Genomic DNA, 26,264 nt, shown 5'->3' with positions numbered 1-26,264 from the left:
GTTGCGAGGTAGGAATGGACATGCAGAATGTTTCCTAAAAAGAATTGAGGCATACACCTGGAAACTCATAAGGAAGATGGAGCTGAGTGCAGCTCTGTTTGACTTGGTCAGACTTTCTTGACACTGTTTGCCTAAATCACTTTCAGGAATGAATGCTGGATTATCTATTTCTATTGAACACAGGTAGCGAACATAGGTCCCTCCAGATGTGGCACTACAGTTTCCATTGGCTCGAGCCAGTATGGTGAACGGTCAGGGATGATAGAGAGTTGTAGTCCAAAACATGCAGAGTGCACCAAGTTGTGGGAGGCTGCTCTAGATCTACAGAGCTACTAGAGAACAGGGTATTGGTACTGGGACTTCTCTTGCATGCAGGCTTGAAGACCAATTTAATCCCATTATTTCTCACCTTGCCTTGCAGACAAAAGCGGCATATGTCCTCTTCTACCAACGTAGAGATGGCATGCTCAAGGGAAACCCCGCTCCTTGCATAAGCACTGAGCTGAAATCTGAGGAATGTGATGGCATGGATACCAACTGAACCTATGTGGTGGGGTTTAAACAAGTCATATTGCTAATTTTAAAAGGCATCCAAGAACTGATTTTTGTAAGAATCAAACAGGAGTTTCAGTACAGAAGGACTCATTGAGCAGTAACTATGGATAGCATAGGGAAGCAATAAGATGTCAAGGACTTGGGTATATCATAGCCAAAGACCTTTTAAACAAATAGTTATTCAATAAAGTGTTATCTAAATCTGACTGTGTAGTCTGGCAGAAACTGTGTGGAAGCAGGAGCTATGCTGTATGACTGGAGCAATGCATGAAAGCAGGGCTGTGTTGCAAGAGGAAACAACATTTGACTGTAAGTAGAACTCTGGTTTGAGCTCTATGCATTGCAGAAGATGCCTGAGTGCTTGTGTTTCCAGAGTAAAAGAGAAGTGAACATTTGGCACAAGTTCCAATCTTGCACAGCACATTTTGGCACTATGTTCCTGTCAGTCCCTTGCTGACATGGCATGGTGAGCTTGTGTGTGCTTTTAATAAAAAGAGAAAATTGCATATTTGTTCTGGCTCATTGTGTCCCATACAGGAGTTACAATCCCCACATTTTCTTGTTGCGTGCTAATAAAACAATTATTTAGGATCCGTCCCAAAGATTAACTCTCCCCCACCCCCAGCCTTTCCAGCAGCAGTATTCATGGGGCCTATTCTTCACACCAACTCACATGAAGACTTATATGCTCTGAGTTTCTTCCTGATCTAGTTGGTAACTTACATATTGTGCAATCACAAGGCTTCTTTATTCAAGTGTCTCATTGGGGAGCTAAAATAACTTTCCCTGGTAGTTTTTGAAATTCCGCTGTCAACTGTCTTCTATTTCTCTGCACTTTCAGCCACACCATGAAAAGTTCAGAGTCCATCTCTTGAAGGCTGCATAGGAATCAGTGTCCAGTGGCATATGTCCTTTTGGGTGGTCTCAGACACACTATTTTTCTTTCTAGCCATTTCATTTCTCTTTTTGTAATCTGCTGCTATCCTCATACCTCCTTAGTATTTTTTTCTCATTGGCTGAGAGATGGCAAGAGTAAATGTTGTTTGACTTCTTCCTACCCACAGCCTCCTCCTCCACGGAGGATGATAGACAAGAACCTTCTAGGAAAGGAGCTTTCAGGTAACGCCGTGGAATTCCCATGCACACTGCTATGACACCTTAAGGCATTTCCCATTTAGTGTCATGGCTTTGAAACTACCTTGGCACCTGTGTAAAGGTGTTTCACTTTTGTGCTCTGAACACATTCCCACGGATTCCCTTCAGCAAACTAAGAAATATTCCTCTCCCAGACTGCTTCTGTGCTGATCTTTATCAGCATGACGTCAGGCAAGTGGTAGCCAGTGGCATTGTCAGGCCACATCATTTTAACAGAACTGATTAAAAGTGATTGTGTTCTTTTTAACTTACAGAGCAGAAGAGTCCTCATTGCTGTCAGCTGCATTTTGCTCACTATCTTCCAGTGATTACTGTTGCGTTCTCCAGGATAGTCCTTTTAAACACTGAAATTTGAGTTGTTTGGTTCAGTTGCTAATGCTTCCAGGTTCTTTAATTGATTTGAGGTCTTGTCTCAACTGGATATTATTTTCCTGCACACTTGGGTTGGTGGGTGGGGTTAGGGCTGGAATTATTTAAAGGCTAAGTTCAAACTGTAGCATTGCACTGTTTTGTTTTTTCCTGTTTTTCTGGGTTATATTTACTTTGGAATGTAACATTTGGACAGATAAGGAAACAGATATTTAAAAGCAAAGAGCAATTTAATGTAACCATATGTATTTCTGTTCCATACTGTTGCAGCAATCTTTTCACTGCTCTGTATGGTCAGATAGTGTGCACATTTGTGTTTGGGTGATTTTTGGGCTCCTGAACTAAATTTCTTCTAAATGCTGTAAAGATGGTATTAGGAACCTGGATTTGCCTCTGACCAGGCTGGATCCTAGCTGGTGTGTACATTCTGTATAGTGTCAAAATCTGTTTTTAGACTAGCACTTTGTAAGTGACTGGCTTTACTGTATAAAAGGGAAAAAAATTAAAAAGGAGTGGATTGCACTTGAGTGTGGACTTTGTTTTTTCTGTATGGTGGATGGGGATTTGAAATAGATACTCAAACCTGCATCTCTAGTTTTTAATTGGTAGTCTGTATGAAACACTGCAAATGTTATAGGAACTTTATTTTCTGCAGAAGTGTGTGTTTTGGAATACAGTGGTGCTCTGCAATTTTATTATTGATTATTTATTATTTAGACTTGTTACTCATTTGTTACCCAAAGGATTCCAAGTGACTTGTGTTTTAAAATCATGGTACATGTAGATAAATGTGCCCAGGATATGCATGTAGATAAATGCATAATTCCAAAAAATATCACTTGTCTGTAAATATATATCTCTCTCTCCTCTCTCCCACCCCCTCCCAAGGAAATAAAGTCATTGCCAACCAGCACTATATACAAGGTTGCGAGAGCACAGTAGTACCTAGTACAAATAAATTTGATCAAAATTAGCTTTATTTTGAAATTGCTTCTGAAAACTCTGGGCCAGCTTTTATCTGTAAGGTATTCAACTAGCACATCCCATCAGAGCAAGGATTTCCATTTGCTGAGACATTAATTTCCTATTTGGCTTGGGAGGAAATAGCTTTATCTCTGATTCCCATTGTAAAAAGTAGATCTGAATGACTATAGTGTAAGCAATGTATTTGATGACATTAACTTAAGAAGCTTTTATTATTATAAAGCATAAAAGGTGGGGTAAGTACAGTGGTACCTCAGGTTGCAGGTGCTTCAGGTTACAGACTCCGCTAACCCAGAAATAGTACCTTGGGTTAAGAACTTTGTTTCAGGATGAGAACAGAAATCGTGCAATGGCAGCGGGAGGCCCCATTGGCTAAAGTGGTGCTTCAGGTTAAGAACAGTTTCAGGTTAAGAACGAACCTGTGGAACGAATTAAGTTCTTAACCAGAGGTACCAATGTAATGGAAAAAGACAAGACCAGAATATATTTACAGTAATACAAACTGTAATTTACACCTGATACCATTGTGCTGGCTACGCCTAAAATATTTTTGACTATGTAGGCAAGATTATAAAATGGATTAGAGGTGCATCTCATGTAAAAACATTATTTTTGTCATTTTGATTTCTAAAATGGAACTAGTTTTCTTTGTTAACTTCTCCAGCTATGTGATCAGAGTATGGAAAGAATTAAAATTACTGTTAAAGCACAAAAGGACAGTTGGAAGAAAGTTGAATAGCTGATTTCCTTCTTTGCCAATCCATGTTAAAATGTGGGGGTTCTTGAGTGAATCCTAGTATAGTATTAAGTCCTACATTGGATCAGCTATGGAGCAGTGCCAAGGAAAAGGCAGAGGTGACAGAAAGATGCCAAAGAGATAAAGAACTACATAACTTTTAGACATAGGGAAGTTTTTAATGTTTGATATTTTACTATGTTATATATATGCTGTCAGATGGCCAGAGTAGCTGGGGAAACCCAGTAAGATGGGTATAAATAATAAAATTCATTATTCTTATCATTGCCTGCCTGCTTTGGGGTGAGGAGCCTGTGGTCATCCAGAGGTTGCTGGATTACAGTTCCCATAATTGCTGATCATTGGCTAGCTGGGGCTAATGTGAGATGGAGCCCAGTACCGTCTAGAGGACCACAGCCCTGGGTTATGTGACAAGCACTAGGTAAAAAATGCTAGGTGGGAAACATCAGTTGGCACCAAGAAGGTTATGTGGCAGAGAGATGATTTTACTCAAAGTTGATTTTGAAATGGTCTGTCTAATGCTGTTGGGCAAAAGGCACCAAGTACAATCTTGAGAGAAAGTTCTAGCAGAGGGGAAAGGTTCCGTGACAGTTGAAAACCTTCAGTAGAGGGGGGAGGCAACAGACTGTTTACTAGAAGTATCCAGATCCAGTTGTTGATCATCCCCATGTTACTCAAAAGTGCTTAAGCAATCGATCTTCTATCCTGCACTTGTCTTGATATTGGGACGACTTGGTAAACCATCACAACAGGTGAACAATTCAGAGTTGATTTGTGTGTAGGATGGATTGCTCCACGTTCAATTTACAAGGGGCATTTATTCAAACTATGAAAGCATGTTAAATTACTCGTTAGCACTTATTAACCACTCAGTAGTCACAAGAGTAGAAAAAATGGTCCATTCTTATACCTTGTTAATAGATGAAGTGAAAGGTTGTTGACTGCAAGTAAAGAACCAGGTAAGCTGTAGTGGCTTTCTGGATATATTGGGAGAATATAACGGGATTTCTATGGCTGGGTTTTACTAGAGCAAGTGTCTAGTAAAACTGACACACACACCTTAATTGACACAAGCCTGATGAGTTTTGAATAAGTTTTCGAGCAAGCGTTTGAAGGTTAATATTGCAGGTGCCTGCTAAATCTCTATTGGACGTTCATTCCACAGGAGATCAGTAACACTGAAGGATCAGTTTTGTGCTGATGTCAAATGTGCCTCACCAACTTGGGGGACAGCCACTGATTCTCCCACAGGTATTGGTGATCGAGCTGGGGTATAAGGGTCCTCCTTATCCTAACAGCCTTGTAACGTAGATTAGGCTGGTCTCAAATTCACCTGACAAGTTTAACAGCTGAATAAGGTTTTGAAGACATGTCTTCCTGAAGAAAGTCTAGCAGGAAGTATTGTATGCTATGCAAATGTCAAACTACAATGGATTATAAGTAGCCCTGAATAAAACAATCTAAAGTGTACTTCAGCACTCATGTAAAAATCATGGCCCATGTGTGAAGTATTTGAAAAATCGCATCTGATTTTTTAATCCTTTTTGTTTTTAATGTTGCATTAACATTCAGTAATCCATCTGTGTCAAGGACATAGTATATTGAGAAAAGGAAATGCTAGGATTAGCTGACTGCACTATAACTGAATGGATTGGCAACTTAGTATTGATTTCAATCTGTGCGCACCCTCCCAACTTTATATTTTCTTATATAACCAAACTCCTGGACAACGTGATACTTCTTCCTTTCAGGTGAGATGTCAGAAAAGCTGAACAGATGCCGTAAGGAGCTAACTGCAGCTATTGACAGAGCAGTGGAAGACCTCTTGGTTCCTTTCCCCCCCTCCCCAGATTCCACCACTGATCAGAACTTTGACTTGCAGACAGCACAGCCCTCTTCACCCCTAAATGCAGATCTCTTTAGTGAGAAGGGAGAACTTACTCTTTCAACTGTGTATTGCCCCCAGTCATCTTTACCAGTCTCTTCCACTCCTGAAAAGGAGAATCCCCTCTTCAGGCCAAACTTAATTCCAGTGACTACTGCTTCCAACATTCCATGTACAAAACGGGAACCCTTGACAAGCAAGGAAAACACATGGCTACATCCTCCCATCTTCATGGCTGACCGGCAGTTTTTTATCAGCCCAGAAGACAGTGAGAGATGGAGGAAAGGACATCTAAGGTATGCTCTGCTTTTCACAGGCTTAATTTTTGTTTTAGGATGAATAGCACTGAGCTTCAATTCGGATGGCTGTTGATATGGCTTCAGACTGGTCCAAAGAGCTGGCTCAAAATATGTTGTCACATGAGAAATATATTTATTAATTAACAATTTGCCACCTTTCAGAGATGCTCAAATCCCACTGCCTTTCTCTGTGGAATGGTAAGGCACAGTGTTAGGGTGCTCCTCATGGTTCAGTTTTAGACCACCTCTACTAACTGTTTTGTAATTGCTGGTGCAAGCACATTTATTTCTCAACATACAGGAAAGTTCTAAAACATGATTCAGAAAGCTAAGATATACTAGTGTAAAATTTTGGTAGAGATCATACACTTTAGAGAATGTTTAACTGAACAATTTAAGACCAGTCTCCATAACGTGTTTCTGTGGTGTTTAGCAAACCTGATGAAAGGCCTGTGAAGTCAGAAGCAAGTATAAGTGCCACTGATGTTCCTCCACAGAGCCTGAAAGATCTTGCCAATATGAGTGGTAAGTGTTGTCTGCCCTGCTTACCAGACATGGCTTTTTAAAACTGGCACTGTAAAGAGCAATTGAGTTGCATACCTGCAGAGTCTGTAATAGACTGTGTAACCTGGTGAGGTATCTTTAGTTATTTTTCCGTTACATGAACAAGCAGTCAGTACTATTTTAATCAAGTTTTTAACCAATAGCTGCTAGAGTGAATGCATTATTACAGGGTGTACCATGGCAAATAATTTCAGCAGAAAGCCAAGGGCTTGAACAGCAGAAAAGGTTAAGCATGCATATCCTTGAAATAAGACTTTCTGACTTGGAAACAGTTACATATGGCTAGGGAGGAATACTTTAGACCAGGATGGCTAACCTTTTGGACCCAATGATTGATCTGGTGAATAGGGAGATGGAGGCTCTATACTCTGATCCTTCCATCACAATGGGCAGCTTCTTTCCCACTCACCAGGTAATTTATCAGGAGAGTGGGAGACCATTTGCATTCTGAACTTGCACAAGCCTTCTGAGAAGTGTTCTACATGCAGGAAGAATAGAATTGGTAAAAGAATTAACCACCATCCCTGCCAAATTCCTGGGGGTGAGGAGAGAGAAGAGGAGGGCATAGAAAACTCTTGGCAGGCAGAATGCAGCTCATAGGTGAATCATCCCTCCTTTAGACCACTGTGGCCCAATTAGCGTTCATAACTTAGAATCCTTCACATCCATTGCTACACACTTGCTTTCAAGCCATCACCTATTGACAAACATGAAGATACTTTATCCCAAAGCTGGGAGGAAGATATTTGAGTAATTGTTATTAGAATGCTAAAAGCAGTGGGTTCCTCTTTAGGGGAAAAAAAAGCCTAGTACTTGCACTTATCTTACATGTTAGCCAATGGAAGCTTAGCAGGAGTGTTTATGCTGAAAATCCCTCTATGTATCAGCTATTCATCAATTTGTGCAGATATTTAGGGGCAGGACTGATAAGTTGCATTCTTGTTTTTACACTGAAGATAATCCAGCTATTTGGCCATCAGAGAGGATGCACAGGAAAACTGACTTTGAGAATGAACTTCAGCAGATGTCTAGGCTCTCAAGTGAACTGTTTCCTCTAGATGAGGCCTCAGCCTTGGATCCGAGTGCACAGATCGGTTTCAGGAAGGTCCTGGAGCATACTTTAGAAGATGAAGCAATTATTGAAACACTGCTGGATATGGAAGAGGATTACAAACCAAACAGCTCCACCTTGCAGCAGCTGCAGTAGAAAGGCTGGTGTGAGGTGTGAGCTATTTAAGATTTGATAATTAATGCTTCTGAACCATGGAAACTTAGGCAAATAATCTTTTCTGTTGCAAGATGCACTATTAAAGTGATTTACAATAGTGTGGCGTTATAGTGTTTTCCCCATAGGCTAATGAACACTGAACATTATCTAGGCCTGGATCAGAAGATACTACCCTTAAGATATTGTATTCCTGTCTTCTGAGGAACAACTTATCCGCAATGTGCGTGACAAGGGGTAACTGATTGTATAGTCATGGTTTCCCACTACATTTGTCAAGCAATGGGATGGTACAAATCCAACTATCTACATTATGGCAAAACTGCCTTAAAGTTCTTCAAGCTTTTAGCTGCCTTATTTTGTAAAGCTATTCAAGAGAAAATGCTTGCAAGGACAGGATGAGATATTGTGAAAGCGATTTTAGAAGTAAGTAACTACAAAGTGAACATTTAAAGTTACTCCATGCACCTTAAAACATTCAGCATCTGCTATAGTACAGAAACCCCTTTACATTCCCCTCAAGAGCAGATTTACAATCTGCCACAAAGGGGGGCAGGTAATATGTACACCATCAAGGTTGAAGAGCAGTCTAAGAGTTTATTTGCTATAAACATGGAGATAATAAGCAGCTGTACCCATCTCCCAGTACCCCAAACATACACCTGTGATAAATCTTCTTTTGCTTTTCAAGTTATTGTGTATAGGTAGCTTTAACCATTTCAGTTGCAGGGGGGGCAGTGCTTATTAGTAAAGCAGTCTTGATGCTGGAGTCAAATTAGGTCACTGCTTAGGATGGATTTTATCATATTAAAAGCAGTTTTCACATAAGGCTACAACTGGATGGAGAGATGTGTCTTTAGAAGCAGAGAACAAAATGAAAGCTTCTGAATTTCACTAATGAACACTTTATAACTTACTCTAAACATAAATATACTGCTGCAGCAAGGGAGAGCTGTACATAGGCAGAAATGGGCAACAGGATATATTTCAGAGCTTCACTGACATGGGTAGATACAGCTGCTCCAGGAGGGATGTAATACTTTCCCTTACAGTACTAGCTACTGTATGCGACCAGAGCTGAACCAGAATTCCGTTTCATTGACACATTATCTTGTTTCTTAAAGACACAAATACAGTGAACAGCTCCCTTCATTTTTCTTAGGCATACAAACATAAGCCAAGGCCACGTGTTATTCCAAAAGGATAATCAAATGCTTACATTCTGACCAACTTCAGACTATGGCATCAGTAGCCTTTTCTCTACTGTCACACTATGCCAACTGACCCACAGTCATTAAAGAACATTTTATCCAATCAACCTAGTTCTGTCATTATGAATCTGAGGAATGTGCATTGTCTTCTGATTATACAAACGAGCCCCCAAGAAGCACTGAACTATAATTCAGCAAGTACCTTAGGTCAAACATATTGGGAGACTTGTTCCCTAATGGACGATAAGAGCAAAAGCTCAAAGCCTGTCTTCCAAAGACAAACCAGTATCTTAATAAAAAAGGGATTTTCCTTGGTTCTAGATCGTGTCTTAAAAACATTTAAATCAAATTCTTAAAATGAAAGAAGTCTACTCACAAATAGATTCAGTGCTGGTGCCAGCTAAAGTCAAAGTGTACCAATGGTCCTTTTTCAATACCAAAATCAGTGTTTAGTTACTGCTCAAGCAGACCCTAAACCTCTGACCATGTACTTAGGGGGCAGGAGAAAGATTGGCTCTAGAGACAACAGGTCGCTTCTAGTCCAGTCCCTAATCAAGCCTTTCTCCTCAAAAGAACCAGCCTCCCAGTAGACAGAGGAGTACCTCAGTCTGTGGACCACTGAATGGCAACAGTAAGGAGAATCATCTTTGGATGCTTCTCTCATCTAAATTCATGTCTTTGAGTATTGGCAGTTATGCTGCATATGCAGCAAGGCTGAGCCCTGGCAATGAGAGATGCTTCAAGGGTTAAATCTTATACCAATATTTTAATCATTAATGGATTCTGATTTAGGCTTAGTATGTCTCTAGAGTAGCAGGTACATTTAAAATTTGCAGGGACCCACACTCAATTTCAAGTTCTCCTGAATTTTAAATGTTTCTTCCAGTAAGTTTGGTCAATCACTACAAGTTTGGTAGTTTGCCTTCTGACATGACTATTAGCAGCTGCCAAATCAGAGCTCCATGTGACTCAAAAGGCAACAGAGGAGACCTCAGAAGCAAGACTCTGTCCTGCAGGTATATAACTCACATAAGTTCTGACCATCTTTATTCTGGCCACCAGTAAGAGTACATTATAGATAAATAAACATAAACTGACTTAATGCCAACCATATGAAGCAACTTAGAACATGGACGTCTGCAGCTCTTCCTTAAACATGCCTTCAAAGCGGAGGTCTTTAGCCATGAGTTCCTCTTCAACATCCTCTAGGGCCCACTGATGGTCAGTCAGTTCTAGAGCCTCCCATTCTGTCTGCAGTGATAAAGAAAAAACATTGATGCAGCCAACAGAAGGGTACCAACCACCTACTTTCCATCTTGGAAAAAAGCCTTTGCTCAACAATTCTGCCTTAATTTATTCATCCTGCTTTAGACTCTGAATCTTGAACAAGGACACTGAAGTTTGTGACTGAACTGTATGTGTGCAGAGTGATTAAACAGTAGGAACTATAATGTGCACAAGGAAGCAGCAAGGCTATTGAACATACAAGCAGGTATGTTTGGGGGAGGGGGCAGGTCCTCACAGGTAATAACTGCCTGCAATACTAAATGGAGATCATTGAGCATTTCTGGTTTGTGTGTACATGGCTGCTAGTGCCTAGCATTTGACAAGTGGGCTGTTTTCTGGAGATTAAGCTTTTATTTTACTGCACAACTTGCAGACAGAAGAACAGCTCAGAATGCATGAAGCTACTTATGGGGTTTGAAACCTCTGTTTCTTATTTCTTGCAACTAGTACTGTAAAACAAGTTTCTGTTCAACATATTTCCACTTTGTATACAATGTTAAGTGCCGTATTTTTCGCCCCATAGGACGCACCGCCCCATAGGACGCACCTAGTTTTTTGGGGGGGGGGAGGGGAAACAAAGGGAAAAAAATTATTTCCCCCCCAGGCACGGGGCTGGCGCGGGGGAAGCCCGAGCTTCCCCCGACCCCAGCCCCCAGAACAGCCTGCTATCCGCAAGCCTAGGGAGCCGCGCCGGTCTCCCCAGGCTTGCGGAGAGCTGCGCGAAGCCCGGGCGCGCTCTTCAGCGCGCCCCAGGGTTTGGAGTGCAGGCAGCTCTGCGCAACCTTTGGGAGCCCGGTGCGTCTTCGCGCTGGGCTCCCAAGGGTTGCACAGAGCTGCGGGAAGCCTGGGAGCGCAGGCTGCTCTGCGCAACCCTTGGGAGCCCGGCGCGAAGTTGCGCCAGTCTCCCAAGGGTTGCGCAGAGCTTCCTGAAGCCTGGAGAGCGAGAGGGGTCGGTGCGCACCGACCCCTCTCGCTCTCCAGGCTTCAGCAAACGAAAGCCTGCATTCGCCCCATAGGACGCACACACATTTCCCCTTCATTTTTGGAGGGGAAAAAGTGCGTCCTATAGGGCGAAAAATACGGTATCTTCTCCATACAGGTCATCAACTAGAATACGGTATATTTTAATGCATAGGTTTTCAAACTTTCTACCCCCTGGACACTCTTACTTTACCATTTTGTCTTCCAAGGACCCCACCCATACCCCCTGTCTATGCACTGGTAATAATGGGCACTTCTTTTGACTAAGCTTCTTCACGATTGCTGATCTTCTCATCTAGTGTTTCTTGATGAATGGACGTTTTATGTACCCTAAAGCGGCATGAAAAGTTTACAATAGAATAGGGGTTTCCAATCACACTCCTATAAGGTACAAAATTTATTTAGCATACATTCAATAAACAGATATTTAAGACCATCATTTTTTGCAGGTTTTAATCCTTTGAAGTGTTTTTTCTGTACATTCAAGGAATAGAAGCAAGGCTACATGAAACTAGAGCAGCTCGTTTCAGCAATTGGAACAGAAGCCTCATACCTTGAATGCTTTATTAGTATCTGCAGGCATGGCCATTGCCGCCCCTGTCATCTGCTCCTGCATTACTCTGGACTGATCGGCAGCTGTAAATATGAAAGAGTGACTTGTGTGACTCTATATAACAGTAGCAATACTATCAAAGCTGGGAAAAATTAAGAATGTGAGCATTATAGTGCTGTGCTGAGGTAGACAGCAAAATATCTCCCTTGTATTTTACAAGTTAGGCCGAAAAAGGTATGAGGTCTCAGCCAGGTACGCTTAACTTTCTTCAGTCTTAATAAGCTGAAGACAAGATTTTTGTCTATTATTGCTGGAAATTCTTACAATTTACTAATATTAGTAACTAGGTCAAAATTCCTAAGAAACATTTAAGCATAGTTTGACACATTTAATAAATCAAGAATCACTTTTACATAAATAGCAGTTTCTTACCATTATCTTGACCAAGAATGAGGGTATAAATGCTTCGAAGTCCAAACACATTCAGAAAATACCAAGAAGCAGAACTAACCCTAACAAACCAAAGAAACTGAGTGTCATTTAAACAAATGCACAAATGCCCAAATTCCCAACACTGCTGTAACTTTCACAGTTTTAGATAGACAAAGATTGTTTGAAGCACAGTGAAGGATTCTTACCAGGATGCATCCAAAGTAAGCAACTCAATACCCTGCTGTAGCATTGGTTTAAAACGAAGCGTCAAAGGAAAGGGGACTTTTGCTATAAAAAATAAAAATATGGTCAGAAACAATTATGATTATTACAAAGCACCATAAAACACTAACTGAAGGGAAATTTGTCTCACAAGGAGCTTAAAACCTGTGACAGGGAACACGAACACTCAGCTAATGAAAACGCTGATTAAATTTGGGATTTTAGAAGCATCAGGCCTGACACTTACTTGTGACAAAACCAGAGAAGGTCATGTTGATCCAGCCTCCAATAAGAATCATAGGAAGTACATTTGTTACATTCCCTTTCATCATATCTGTCAGCATAGTAGGATCTGCAAAGCAAATGCAGTTAAAGTGACCACACAATTGACAGCCTACACACCCATGGATTTCTGAAGTTTGGGTATACTACTTTAAAAACAAAGGAAACCTCCTTAGCATGATTGAAGAGATCACCCTGGTTTAGTCTTTAATTTGCTATTTAATTTGACTTTAAGTATATCTGGGCTATTTTATGAGGGAACTAGGTAGACTTTAGAATTAGTGGCTGCTGCTAAGCGCAAAAGCAAATCAGATGTTCCTATTACTACCAGTGTTAGAAACTGTGATATGAAAGCTAGGAGCTAAATGGCACCTTAAACCTAGGTTATGTCTAGGCACGCTTTTTTATAACAATAATACAAATAATACAAAGCTGAAAATGAATGAACTGCAGTTAAAATATTATGTTCATTTTTCACATGGTCTAATCCTTCCTCTGCCCAACCCCCTAATACTCTTAAGAGGGCCTCTTCAGAGAGTAGCTGGAAGTGGGGAGGCAGAAAAAGGTCCTCCTTTTCTTCCATTCTGCAGTTTTAATCTGAAATCTTAGGCGCAGTACTGCACCCAGAGCTCAGAAGCTGCTCATGCTAATGAAATGCCCTGTCGCAAAATGCACCTAGAACAATGGGAGTTTTGAACACTGATTACTACTCTATTGCTCATGTTTTAGAATATAACAAACTCTTAGGAAGCCTTCTTACTTACCTGTCATTGGGGAAGGTGGCACTACCTTCCTTTTAGTTTTCTTAAAGAACCCATCATCTGGATTATTGAAGTAATACTTCCGTGTCAGAAAGGACTAAAAAAAGAAAAACAAGTTCTAATGATGAAAGAAGTGGACGCAAGGCTTCAAAATTAAGCACAGGTTATTTCTCTGTAGAAGAGCTTGCAATAAGGATGACAAACATTTACCCTGCAAATGACCTACCCTGCTTTTCCAAATATTTCCAGGTTTCAATGGAAACTGTGGCAATGCATAGCCTCCTTTAATTTTTTCAAGTATCTTTGCCTGTGACATAGTTCAGGCCAGGGGTCGGCAACCTGCGGCTCCGGAGCTGCATGTGGCTCCTTTAAACCTTTGCCGCGGCTCCAGGGCGCCTCTTCCCTCATGGTGCAGGGAGCGAGGAAGAAGAGGAGGAGGGCGGCGGCAGGAAGGTGCGCCAGGGCACAGCGGCGGTTCTCCCCTCAGGTGGACACTGCTGCCACCGCCGGCACCTGCCACACACAGGCGCGTCCACACGCAGGCGCGCTCCCTTTCACCGTCGCGGCAGCCCGCCCACCCTCAGGCCCCGCGCGCTGCGCCGCTTGACATCGAGAGCCACCCACCCAGGCCACGCTCTCCTCAGCCCTGCACGCGAGGCACCTGAGGCGAGGGAGAGAGAGCGCGCGCACTCGAGGGAAATGGCGGGGCGGGGTGTGTGTGTGTGTGAGAGAGAGAGAGAGAGAGAGAGAGAGAGAGAGAGAGAAAGAGGGGTGGTGGTGGTGCTTCGGGATCCTTTTCCGTGCCTTGCTTCTGAGTGGCCGCCGAGTTGAGGGAGAGCACCTGAGGTGAACCACAAAATGGGCCCGCCCTCCCTGTCAGGGAGGAAGGGGTGAATTACGTCAGTGACGAGGAGGGGGTCCAGAGGTAGCCAGCAGGAGAGGCGGGGGAGCACGAGAGCAATTGCAGAGGGAGGGGGGGCTGTTAGGCACCAAAATCCTGCATGCGGGATTTCCCCCGTTCTCTCGTGCCTATGCAATTCCTGCCCTTCTCCCTTCCCTCTCGAGATTTGCTGCAGAGACAAGCACATGAAGAAGAAAGGGAAGAGTATTAGCTGACATGTCCCCGGATCCCATGGAAAGCACCACAGATTCCTTTGCTTACCAGCTTTTTATTTTAAGTTGGCTTCAAACCTGTAATTGTGTAGGTGTATGTATGTATACATATACACACATAAATATTCATATCTCTTCCCTCTCACCTTCCTTTCACCCAGTTTCTCTGGCACTGGTTTATAAATGCTACTATGTAGAAATGATGAGAAAGTTGCACCAGCAGAAGGAATGGATATGTGCTGTTAGTAAAAAGAGAGGGAGTTGAACTGCAGGGAGGGACAGACACTTTTCTATGTATTAATTTGTATAAAGCCCTCTATGCACATGGTGCTTTGCAAAAAATGGATATGAGAGGTACCATACCCCTCTTTGCTATCTGAAATAGACTCAGGGAAAAGAGAGAGAATGGGGGAAGGGGAAGAATGTGTGGTTATTTACATTTGGCTTGTTTTGCGGCTCCCAGTTTTTTTTCTCTTCGAAAACGGGTCCAAGTGGCTCTTTTTGTCTTAAAGGTTGCAGACCCCTGGTTTAGGCACTTGTGATATAAACAGAGATGTAGCCAAACATTTTTCCAGATAATCATGTTACACATTCCCAAAAAGATCAGTGGCAATACAAATAATTTCCTCCGTCTAGTATACTCATAATGTTGATAAGATGCAAAGACAAAATTATACTGAAAGCCATATGATGCTCATATTATTTTTTTAGTGCTATGCATTAAAAAAAACTTAAAACAAAGTATGTGACGTAGAAACAAAGTAGGTCTCCAAAAGACGCATTTAGACAAAGGCTGAGGTTGGATTATCAGGGAACTATGCAAGCTCTGAAGTCTGCTAGCTTGTGTCTGTTATGAGCCACTTTAATTTGATAGGGATTTCCCCCCTTGGATTGACAGGATGTCCCAGATTCATTCTAACCATTAACATTTTAACTGCTGCAATTAACATTAGTTTAATCTGGTCTAAGTATGCTGATCTTAGTAACTATATTTTAAAACAGTAATAGATCCAATTTTGCAACATAACAGCAAATTAGAATGATGGAAACTCCACTGTCTTGGATGTACCGTATTTTTCGCACCATAGGGCGCACCGGACCATAGGGCGCACCTAGTTTTGTGAGGCGGAAAACATGAAAAAATTATTCTGAACCCCAGAAGCCAGAACAGCAAGAGGGATCTGGCTTCTGGGATACCGTGTGGCTGTTCTGGCTTCTGGGGTAACCGCGTCAAGCCTCTTCAGGGCAGCGGGATGAAGGCTCCCCCCGCCCAAAGAGGCTGCGCAGGGCTAAAGCAGAAGCCAGGACAGACGCGTCGCTGAAGGGGCACTGCGCCTTCTCTCTCTCTGTGCAGCGCCCCTCCTTCACAGGAGAGGCGCTGCACAGAGAGGGAGAAGGCGCAGCGCCCTTCGGCGAAGCTGGAGAAGGAACAGAAGGAGACCCTTCTGTTCCTCCCCAGGCTTCGCCGGACAGGCGCGTCGCTGCAAAGCGGGAGGAGGAACAGAAGGAGTCCCTTCTGTTCCTCCTCCGGCTTCGCATGACAGGCGCGTCGCTCAAGGGGCGCTGCACCTTCTCTCTCTCTCTGCGCAGTGCCTCTGCTTCACAGGAGAAGGCGCAGCGCCCTTCAGCGAAGCTGGAGAAGGAACAGAAGGAGACCCTTCTGTTCCTCCCCAGGCTTCGCCGGACAGGCGCATCGCTGCGAAGCGGGAGGAGGAACAGAAGGAGTCCCTTCTGTTCCTCCTCCGGCTTCGCATGACAGGCGCGTTGCTCAAGGGGCGCTGCACCTTCTCTCTCTCTCTGCGCAGTGCCTCTGCTTCACAGGAGAAGGCGCAGCGCCCTTCAGCGAAGCTGGAGAAGGAACAGAAGGAGACCCTTCTGTTCCTCCCCAGGCTTCGCTTGACAGGCGCATCGCTGCGAAGCGGGAGGAGGAACAGAAGGAGTCCCTTCTGTTCCTCCTCCGGCTTCGCATGACAGGCGCGTTGCTCAAGGGGCGCTGCACCTTCTCTCTCTCTCTGCGCAGTGCCTCTGCTTCACAGGAGAGGCGCTGCGCAGAGAGGGAAAAGGCACAGCATCCTTCAGCGAAGCTGGAGAAGGAACAGAAGGAGACCCTTCAGTTCCTCCTCCAGCTTCGCTGGACAGGCACGTTGCTGCGAAGCAGGAGGAGGAACAGGAGACCCTTCTGTTCCTCCTCCGGCTTCGCTTGATAGGCGCGTTGCTCAAGGGGCACTGCGCCTTCTATCTCTCTCTGCGCAGTGCCTCTCCTTCACAGGAGAGGCGCTGCGCAGAGAGGGAGAAGGCGCAGCACCCTTCAGTGAAGCTGGAGAAGGAACAGAAGGAGACCCTTCTGTTCCTCCTCCGACTTCCAGGACAGGCGCGTCGCCGCGAAGCCAAGGAGCCTGCATTCGCTCCATAGGACGCACACACATTTCCCCTTCATTTTTGGAGGGGGAAAAGTGCGTCCTATAGAGCGAAAAATACGGTATATTGCTGCATATTAATAGTAATAGAAATGACTGGGTCTACTCCACAAATGTGCTTACAATGTGCATTTTAGATCCTTATGAAGACAACATTCCAAATCTTGGAACAATTAAGGTTTCCTCTTCCTCTTGTTTTTAAATTCTGACACAAATGGAAACGTACCTGCTTTGGAATGTACTTTCCATTTTCTCTGAGAACTCTGCTTCGAATCAGAACTTGACTGAAAGAAAGAAAGCCATTATCATACATATGAAATAGAAGAAGAGAATAAGGAGGAAGACAGAAAAATATTCCTGCACGAACACTGCATGTGACATTGATGCAAAATACAACCAAGAGCCTCCCAACAAGTTAGCGATATTCACACAGTTCTTTCATATAAATATCTATTATCTTTCATAGTTTAAAAACATGTGTTGAGCAAGATTTCAAGAACAGCAAGAACTGATTTGGGAACCAATACTAGATAGTAATCCAGTAAGGGCAACAGTTTCATTCCTTGCCATAGAGGGCTGCTTCATATACTTCTTTTTTGAAACACAAAAATGCTCCATGAAGAAAACACAGGGCTGCTCATAAATATCTGAAGTGTACAAGCAGTTATTGACCAGGCAGCCATTGTGGGGAAACCCCCCCCCTTTAACAAGAAATCAGGGTAGAAAAATACAAATATTCAATCCATGCATTTGCTGTGGGGAAACATTATAGTGTACATATATTTCCCTATATTATCTCCATATTGTAAAACCATAAAGAAGTGAACAGTCATAGAACATGACAAAATCTACTTGAAAAGCACAGATATTTTCAATCAGATTAGCCTTGCGATTTTTAATAACTGTTTTCTTATCCCCTTCCACCATCACCACTAGTCCCTTGCTATCGTCTATGTGACTAGAAACAATCTGAAGAAAGATATACATATTTATAGAAGAAAAGCTGGAAAAAGTCCATATAAGGACTAAAGAGAGAAATTAAAATCTAAAAAGCAAAAACAGTCAAAATGAAATTTAGGAATCTGAGTATTACAAATATTACAAATAACAGTTTGTTTTGAATTTTCACCATTTTTAAGATTAAGTATGATAATCCTGGGGATTTTATTCAGCCCAGCTGACAGGATCCAGGAGCTAGGCTCCACTTTTTCTAGTCTATCTTGTGCATTCTTCTTTGCCAATATACAAAGACCAGGCCTCATTTCCCGAAAACACCCCAAACCTACCTGGTATCTAGATTTCCAGCCACAAAGCCGGGTTTAGAAGTATTCCCAAATACATACACAGCAAGATATAACCCACCTACTGCAGTTCAGTAAGCCTATGTGCTACCATAAAGTATTGTCATCAATCTCTATAGTTGACAATTATTAGTATAAGTGACAATACCCAGTTTTCAGTTGCAAGCATCTTTTACCTGTCAGATACTTGCTCCTGGGTGAGTTTTTTGTCACTTTGGAGAAGGATGGATACATAGTGACGAATCATCCCCACAAAGAAGGTTATGAAGACGATTGGGAGCACCACCCATAATCGAATATTAGAGTCCAACAACAGCTCTGGCTCACTCATTGTTTAAATTCAGTTCTGGTCATGCACTTCAACCTTCAGTATCTAGGGGAACAAAGCACAAGAAGTCAATTAAAAATTTCAACTTTCCCAAAATGTTGAGCCAGTTAGCATGTTGCTAGCCAAGTTTTATTTATTTTGAAGGCTGCCTAAGGTCCCCAGAGCAAAGTGGCTTTTCTAATTCTACCACAGCAGTTATTCCTTACACCCAGGAGTTTCATATGCAGGTGGGAAATTCTTCTTAAGTTACAAGGCAGCCACAGCAAGACACTGGGCAGCAATGGAAGCTCTGTGCATCAATCCCCATTTGTCCTCAGGGAAGCACAGTGAGGCTGAATAATTTGCCATTCGAGTATCTGGTACAGGCAGAGGCCTAAGAGAGAGGGCAGGAAGCAAACCGAAATGCCATTAAAAGCAGGCAGCACTCCGCGTGAAGGAGAGCTCCGCGGCCAGTTTCTAACGACAGAGCGCAATCCCGGGACCGACGAAATAGAGACGAGCCCTCTAGAAAACGGCAAAGTCCTTAAAATAATTTATTCAACTATTAGGACTAGGTCAACGGAAACTAGCAAATGTAAATACATGCGCACATACACGGCCTTGCCCTTTCGGAGAAGGGATCACAGCCGGATTCCACGCACCTGGAATTAAGTCGCAGGCATGAGGCTCAAGCCCCGGCACCTCTTAAAAAAAAACAACCCAACAAATTCACCACAGGTGGGGAGATTTTACACGACCCCTCAGCGCCCACAGCCAAGGGCGGCCCACCCCGGGAGGAGGAAAGCAGACGCCGCGCGGACCCCCCTCAGGCGCACCTGCGCCGCGACCCCCGGCCGCGCGCCCACCGGCTCCTTACCACTCCGGCGGCAGCAGCAGCTCCGTCTCCCTCCCCCGCTTCACCCTTCCGGGAGCGACGCCTGACTCGCTTTCGCGGCGCCCGGTAGGGAGAGACGTCGCGCGTTCGCTGACGTCACTGCGACGCGTCCCGAGCCGGCGCTTGGCGGGAACCTTTGAAAGGGTGGCTGAGGGAGCGCGCGCGCCGTTTCAACTGCGCCTCGGCGGGGAAGGGAGGCGGGGTTCCATTTGCCTCTCAGTGCCGCGTGAGGGGCGCCTTCTGCTTAAGCGTTGCCGTTCCAGCGCCGCTTCACTGGGACTAAGACCCCGCCGTCCCGGGAATTCAGGAGGAGCGGGACTCGGGCAGGGCTCCGGCTGAACAGCCACGAAGCGGGCGAGGGGTTGTACTTCTGCATGAGCAGGTTGGGTGGTTATCCCTTGGCCTCCGCTGGCCTTCAGCAGCGCTTCCGCGGTTGCTCAGGTGGGTTAACAAACAGCGCAGGTTCGAGTCCTGTCCCTGTTGGCCTTATTGGGCTGGGCTCTCAACCAGTTGTCAAAGTGGGTAGGGATGCAGAATTATATAGGGGTCAAGGACCCACTGAAGCATCATAGGAGGTGGCGCTGCCAAAAATCACTTCTCCCCTGCCTGTTAATGATAGCCTCCATTGCATTGGAGGCATTTCTGTGGCCTGAAGGAGGGGAGGGGAAATCAGGATCCGAGCTGGCAGTTGTAAACACAGCAGCAGGATTACGGATAGTGGAGCTTTCCCATCCTTCTTGTTGTGGGAAAGAGCAGGATTTAATGCATTTGGCCTCATCTTTCTTTCCCAAATCACCTGTTGGGTATAGAAGAAAACTGGGGAGGGAGGAGGATTTGTGACCAGGACTGCTTTTTGTCACAGAGATAGGAGAGTTTAAAAATCCAGAATTAAAAATAAAGTGTAATAAATGCAACATGTACACTAATTGTGATCTTGTGTCCAATATGTTCATGAAAATGTATCCAGTTGCACATATGTCTAAAATAAGTAAAATACAGATCTAATATTTGTTACCTCTTGTCAATATGGATTGGTGCACTGCAGTAAATGGCTTACTTCAGCAGATTATTGTAGTAGGCCCTTTTGCCATTCACAGATACTTGTTATTGTAAATAACGTATATTTCAAACAGGTCCTACTGCCATTTCAAGAACAGAGTTGTAGCTTCATAAATTCTCTTTTGTGCACCATTTTATAACAAAACATATCTCCTTCAGTCAGCTTCTAATTGTTTCCCTTCCCTCTCCCCACAGTTGAAATAGACTACCTTAGTGCCTGCTGTCATGGCTCCAAAAAGGAAATTGTCCAAATCTGATGTGGAAGGAGAAAATCTGATGGAAAAGTTACCAAGTATGTAAAGCAAGAATCTTTCCTGTCATCTGGCCCAGTATACCTGAAGTGTCTCTACCCCCATCCTTCAGCCTTCTGGCGGTTCCCTCACTACAAGAAGTGATGTTACAGGGAGCTAGACAGAGAGCCTTCTCGGTAGTGGCACCCGCCCTGTGGAACACCCTCACACCAGAGGTCAAGGAAATAAACAACTATCTGACTTTCTGAAGGCAGCCCTGTTTAGGGAAGTTTTTAATTTTTTATGTTTTATCATGTTTTTAATATTCTGTTGGGAGCTGCCCACAGTGGCTGGGGAAACCCAGGCAGATGGGCGGGGTATAAATAATAAATTATTATTATTATTAGGCAGAGAACATGCCTTCCTTTTTAGTAATGCCCAATGCAACAACAAAAGTATTCACAGAGCTGATCTCAGTGCTGTTTTCTCCCCAGCCCTGGAATACTTTTTTCTCCATGGTTATGAGCACTGAATACAGTGGTACCTCGGAAGTTGAATGGAATCCGTTCCGGAAGTCCGTTCAACTTCCAAAATGTCCGCAAACCAAGGTGCAGCTCCTGCAGCCAATCAGAAGCCGCGGAAGTCATGTCAGACGTTTGGGTTCCAAAGAACGTTCGCAAACCAGAACACTCACTTCCAGGTTTGTGGCATTCGGGAGCCAAAACATTTGACTTGCAAGGCATTTGGGATCCAAGGTACGATTGTATATAATTTCACTGTAAGCTCATTGAGAAAAATTACAAAGGAGAGAATTCTTTATATATCATAAAATGAAAATAATATTCCACAAGTGTGATAATCTTGCTTTGTTTAAGTAATGACATACAGGATTGCTGATGGGGACTTAAATTATGCTCCTACATTTTATGCAGAGTCTATACATATTTTTGCCACGGTGAATGTTCCATCTTCAGCAGAATGCTAGCTTCAGTCCTGAGTTAGAGGCTGTGGAATTGCATTGTGCTCTTGGAAGCACTATGTGATAGTCTGGAACTAGAAAAAGCATCAGGGATATTTTCAGAAGTCACACTGTACCTAATGGGTCTCATAACAGTAGGGACAGTCCTGCTGTTCCCAGCTATCCTGCTCTTCCCAGCTTGAGGGAAGACCTGAGTAGTACTGTTCCTCTAAAGAATTCATGAGTGTTTTGGAACTGTGGTGTAACTGAGAACAATTTCTCAATCTCTCCTTATATTCCACACTCGAGAGGGGGGCTGGGGCTTGTCTGTGTCTCATTAAACCTCCAAGTATTTGGAGCGCCTGTGTTTTTGGATATGATCCATGTTTCCCTCTCCAGCTTGAGAAAAGGGCTGTACTGTTGTACTGTTTTTTGGAGGTAGTCTTGGTACATCAGAAGCACAGTAGGATAGAGATATGCTTCATCCTTCATCCTGAGCTTGGAGATGGGAATTGTTCCTGATTTGTACACCAGACACTGGTGAAGTACAACATAAGGTCAGGGACAAGACAACATGCATCCTTTATTGGCAACAAGTCTTGGCCGGCTCTTGTGGTGTATATAATATTCCATAATTCTAATCTGAGGGTTTCAGAGGACAGTCCTACTTTAGCAGCCCCAGTGATTTCATCTTAACTCTCTTCAATGTCCAGTAATTTTAGGACTGGGATTGCAGTCCACAAACCACTTACTCAAGTGCTTTGTTAGTTGCACCCTTTATACTAGGGATGGGAAATTTGTGGCCCTCTAAATATTGTTAGACTCCAACTCCCATTAGCCTCAGCCAACATGGCCAATGGTAAGGGATGCTGGGAATTAGTCCAAATAACATCAGGAGGGTCACAGGTTCCCTAACTTTGCTTTATATCATCCTTCCTCTATTGTAAGATTTCCCAGTGAACCAGTGGTCAGGGATGGTGGGAATTGTAGTTCAAAAACAGCTGGAGACCCAGTTTTGGGAAACCCTGCTCTATTGTATGTATCTCCTACACTCTCTTAGAAGGTTGTTCTAGCTTAGAATACATAGCCCTTGGGTTTATCTTCCAAGGGACCTCAAACTTTATACAAACTTCATGATTTAAAGGTTGGTTTTTTTCATTTATTTGTATTGAGGTATGTGACTCTCAAATATGACGTTCATTTATCTTACGCTAGTAACTTTTCCATCTTAGAAACAAAGAAATCTTGCACGCTTGGTAAGAACAGATCCATTCCCAAAGATGGAGTTGTAGAGAACAACAATGTTTTTGGGCAGCTCCTCAAGATAGGAGGAATTATACTGAAAGCTGGAGAACGACAGAATGAAATAGGTATATACTTTCATGACATTCTTAGCAGTAATTCTAAAAGGAAATTAAAGTGTAAAACATTTCCCTTCTAGTTTTCTGCTACTTTGCACAACTGTTAAAAATAGAGGAGCTCTGCTAGAAATGTATTTATTTAATTTTACCTTTTTAGCATTCTAGCCTCACTACCTCTATGCCAGGGAAAGTTCTGCCAGGTGGATTTCTGTCTGTCACGTGGCAGTTAGTGGGAAGGGCAGAAGGTGACAGATTCAGACTATTATGACATGAACATGACAGTGTTTGTTCTTCTTGGCACTTTTTCCATAGCTGTGGATGGAGCAATTTTCCAGAAGAAGTTGCATCAAGCATTGAAGAAGCACCCTTCTCAACCGCAAGTATGAACTGGCATTATGTCATGTCTTTGAAATTGAAGTGGGCCTGTATTGATTCTAACACCCAAAGCTCTCTGTCTCTGTCCATCTCTTTCTGTCTCTCTCCTGACAAACACAAATTAAAATCTCTTTTTCAATCCACTTCTCTTATTCTTTACCTTGCATTTTAAATATATGAATTAAATAAAAACAGAACACAAGAGGAAAATAGGAGACCTCCATAATCAATACAGAGTTCTTGCTTATGATTTGCTGCTGACAGATCTGGAAGAAGTATGAAACTGGTCACTGGATTTTTTCATTAAAAAGTAACAATTTACAAATTACAGTTTTATGCATCCCACACAAAGATCAAGAACAGGCATTGTGTAAACAGTAGGCTTTCACTGCTTGATTTGCACATTCATGCATTTGAAACAGTAGGGAAAATTGTTCAGCCTTCATTTTCTCTCTCTCCTTCCCTCCATCCTGTCTAGATTGGTGAGGAGTTCATCAGTGGCTTGGAATCCCACATAGAAAACAGAGATCACTTCAGGAATTGTCTTCTACCTTGCATACCCACACAAAGTCAGGAAACAAGGTCAATGAAAAACCTCATTTGTTTTCTCCCTGCAAGTTGCCATGTGAATGGTTTAATACTTGCAGTATGTTACCATGACATGTAGTAAATGACTACCTGTATATACTCCAATCTGCCTCTGGACTGCAACTGGAGGTGTTTTTTTAATGTGTTTTTTTTAAAAAAAAGAAACAAACTTAATTCTGTTGTAATATACACCTTTTAAAGGTCAAACTCTAAACAACAACAAAAGAGAAGGTACTTGGGGTTAAACTAATTTATTACATGTGTGTCCCTTTGTCTAAGGAGCTCAAAGTGGGGTAGGGAGCGCCTATCACAAATACAGTATATTGTTTTAAACCCAGGTACTCACATGATGCCTTTTTCTAATAAGAATAGCAAAGTGTCTCTCTCCATTACAGTAATGCAATCCATTCATATTGTGAAAGCCTCATTAAACTGCTCCTTGGCATTGAGATATTACAGGTAAGATCGCTTTTCCATGCAGTTCTCCCAACCATCTCCCAGCTTCCTATTATTTATTTATTTATTGCATTTTATATCCCAACCTTTTCAGATTGGCATAGGGGGGAAAACACACCAAGACTGTTCTTGCTCTACAAGCTCACAAACTAAAAAGGCATAAGGGAAAAGGAATGGGAGGGAGGAGGGAAAAGCAACCTTAAGCACAAGTTCCCAAAGTTAAAACCAATATGAGTTACAGTTCTGGCTTGCCCTGACAAAAAGCAATCCCACTCCCTCTACACCCACACCCACACCCACCCCTGTGGTTCCCCTGGCCCTCTGGAGTAGATTTGGAGAAGCACAGAATGGGGAAGGTCCTATTGCGCAAGCGCTGAATACTGCTCAATAGCTTTATTTACCAAGAATTAGTGCTCTGGGGAAGTTTTACTGCAGTGCTTCATAGCAGAGAACTTTTCTTCAACAGTGGATGATGGGGTTTGGGTCTGCAGTGTTGTGTACACAGTGTGCTACCTCATTGTAAATGTAATTTCTCAAAATGCCTTTTTCTTTTTGGAAGCCTGCTGTTATAAGACTGCTATTTGAAAAACTCCCCGAATTTTTTCACGAAAGGCAAGTACTCCACTACTTTAACTTGAAATGTTGACTGCTCTGCATTTTCCATCTGCTTCTCCTCAACCGCTTGTTGAAATCCTCAAAACTTGATCTCGCTAGCATGCATGAAAGATTTTAAAAAATCTTTGCCACTCATGCCCTATACTCATTTAAGGTTCAGGAACTTGGACAAACTTGTGGTCCTCAAGATGTTGTTGAACCTTAACTCCCATCAGCCCTGACCAGCATGGCCAATAGTCAGGAATGATGGGGGTTGGAATCCAACAGCATCTGGAGAGCCAAAGGTTAGTAGTCACCCCGCTATAGAGGACTGAAATTTAAGCTTTTACTGTGTGTTCTTTTCTGCTGTACAAAGCAAGTTTTAGATGGCAGAATAAATGAATGGATTACAGTGAGCTTTCACTTCCTGGTGCAACTAGACTTCTCTGCGACCCTTCCTCTCCACGGGGAAGTGGGACCAATTCGGATGCTCCTACCCCACCACTTAATGGATCCAAATGGTTTCCAGAGCGTGGTAAGGGATATTTTATCCCATGTTGATGGCCTTTTAGCTGATTCCTTGGTGGCCCGCTCTGGTCATCTGCTTTGACTACTGCAATGTGCTCTAGGTGGGGCTACCTTTGAAGGTGACCCAGAAACTACAACTAATCCAGAATGCGGCAGCAGCTTGGCTGTGACAAACGAAGTTACAGGGAACCAGGCAGAGGGCCTTCTCGGTGGTGGCACCCTCCCTGTCGAACAGCCTCCCTTCATATGTCAGGGAGATAAAGAATTGTAAAACTTTTAGAAGAAATCTGAAGGAAGCCCTGTATTGGCAGGTTTTTTAATGCTTGATGTTTTTATATTGTTTTTAGATATGCTATAAGCTGCCCAGAGTGACTGGGGAAACCCAGCCAGTTGGGCGGGGTATAAATAAAATTATTTTTATTTTATTTTATTTATTATATCCTGAGGCTGGGTTTCTTGTCTGAAAACTAGTATGTACAGTGGTGCCTCGCAAGACGAAAAACGCGCAAGACGAAAGAGTTTTCCGTTTTTTGAGTCGTTCCGCAAGACGAATTTCCCTA

The 26,264-nt window shown here is 43.1% G+C and overlaps 4 protein-coding genes across 7 annotated transcripts in view; 3 read left to right on the top strand and 1 right to left on the bottom strand.

Annotated features, from left to right (window-relative positions):
- The window catches only part of USP4 (ubiquitin specific peptidase 4), a 37,881-nt gene extending 35,280 nt beyond the window's left edge, over positions 1-2,601 (top strand). For both annotated transcript variants that reach the window (XM_080993470.1, XM_080993469.1), the window contains one exon: positions 422-2,601. In XM_080993470.1, the coding sequence (XP_080849596.1) occupies positions 422-541 (120 nt within the window). In that variant the 3' untranslated portion in view covers positions 542-2,601. The remainder of the gene's footprint in view (positions 1-421) is intronic.
- A 133-nt stretch (positions 2,602-2,734) lies between these two features.
- Positions 2,735-7,893, top strand: LOC308470328 (uncharacterized protein C3orf62). Of its 2 annotated transcripts, none has more exons than XM_080993481.1 (4): positions 2,735-4,572; positions 5,572-6,001; positions 6,438-6,529; positions 7,525-7,893. In XM_080993481.1, exons 2-4 carry the CDS (start codon positions 5,577-5,579, stop codon positions 7,773-7,775), a joined length of 768 nt encoding a protein of 255 aa, XP_080849607.1. In that variant the 5' UTR covers positions 2,735-4,572; positions 5,572-5,576; the 3' UTR covers positions 7,776-7,893. The 2 variants fall into 2 exon arrangements, with proteins under 2 accessions (XP_080849607.1, XP_080849608.1); XM_080993482.1 differs by lacking the exon at positions 2,735-4,572 and adding an exon at positions 4,585-4,779.
- A 477-nt stretch (positions 7,894-8,370) lies between these two features.
- EMC3 (ER membrane protein complex subunit 3) lies at positions 8,371-19,661 on the bottom strand. Of its 2 annotated transcripts, none has more exons than XM_080993479.1 (9): positions 19,538-19,661; positions 18,530-18,726; positions 17,279-17,336; positions 13,526-13,619; positions 12,727-12,831; positions 12,464-12,545; positions 12,258-12,337; positions 11,826-11,908; positions 8,371-10,255 (listed from the first exon to the last, which is right to left on the bottom strand). In XM_080993479.1, exons 2-9 carry the CDS (start codon positions 18,682-18,684, stop codon positions 10,127-10,129), a joined length of 786 nt encoding a protein of 261 aa, XP_080849605.1. In that variant the 5' UTR covers positions 18,685-18,726; positions 19,538-19,661; the 3' UTR covers positions 8,371-10,126. The 2 variants fall into 2 exon arrangements, with proteins under 2 accessions (XP_080849605.1, XP_080849606.1); XM_080993480.1 differs by having other exon boundaries at positions 19,541-19,629.
- Positions 19,662-19,707: 46 nt separating this feature from the next.
- The window catches only part of FANCD2 (FA complementation group D2), a 42,554-nt gene continuing 35,997 nt past the window's right edge, over positions 19,708-26,264 (top strand). The window contains exons 1-7 of the mRNA XM_080993486.1: positions 19,708-19,996; positions 20,810-20,906; positions 23,035-23,172; positions 23,476-23,543; positions 24,017-24,120; positions 24,522-24,585; positions 25,142-25,194. Of these exons, the coding sequence (XP_080849612.1) occupies positions 20,840-20,906; positions 23,035-23,172; positions 23,476-23,543; positions 24,017-24,120; positions 24,522-24,585; positions 25,142-25,194 (494 nt within the window). The 5' untranslated portion in view covers positions 19,708-19,996; positions 20,810-20,839. The remainder of the gene's footprint in view (positions 19,997-20,809; positions 20,907-23,034; positions 23,173-23,475; positions 23,544-24,016; positions 24,121-24,521; positions 24,586-25,141; positions 25,195-26,264) is intronic.

Source organism: Podarcis pityusensis (assembly GCF_964106645.2).
Source record: "Podarcis pityusensis genome assembly, chromosome: 2".
NCBI classification, from domain to species: domain Eukaryota; kingdom Metazoa; phylum Chordata; class Lepidosauria; order Squamata; family Lacertidae; genus Podarcis; species Podarcis pityusensis.
Note: the sequence above shows the minus strand (reverse complement) of the source record. Positions and strands in the feature narration are given on the sequence as shown.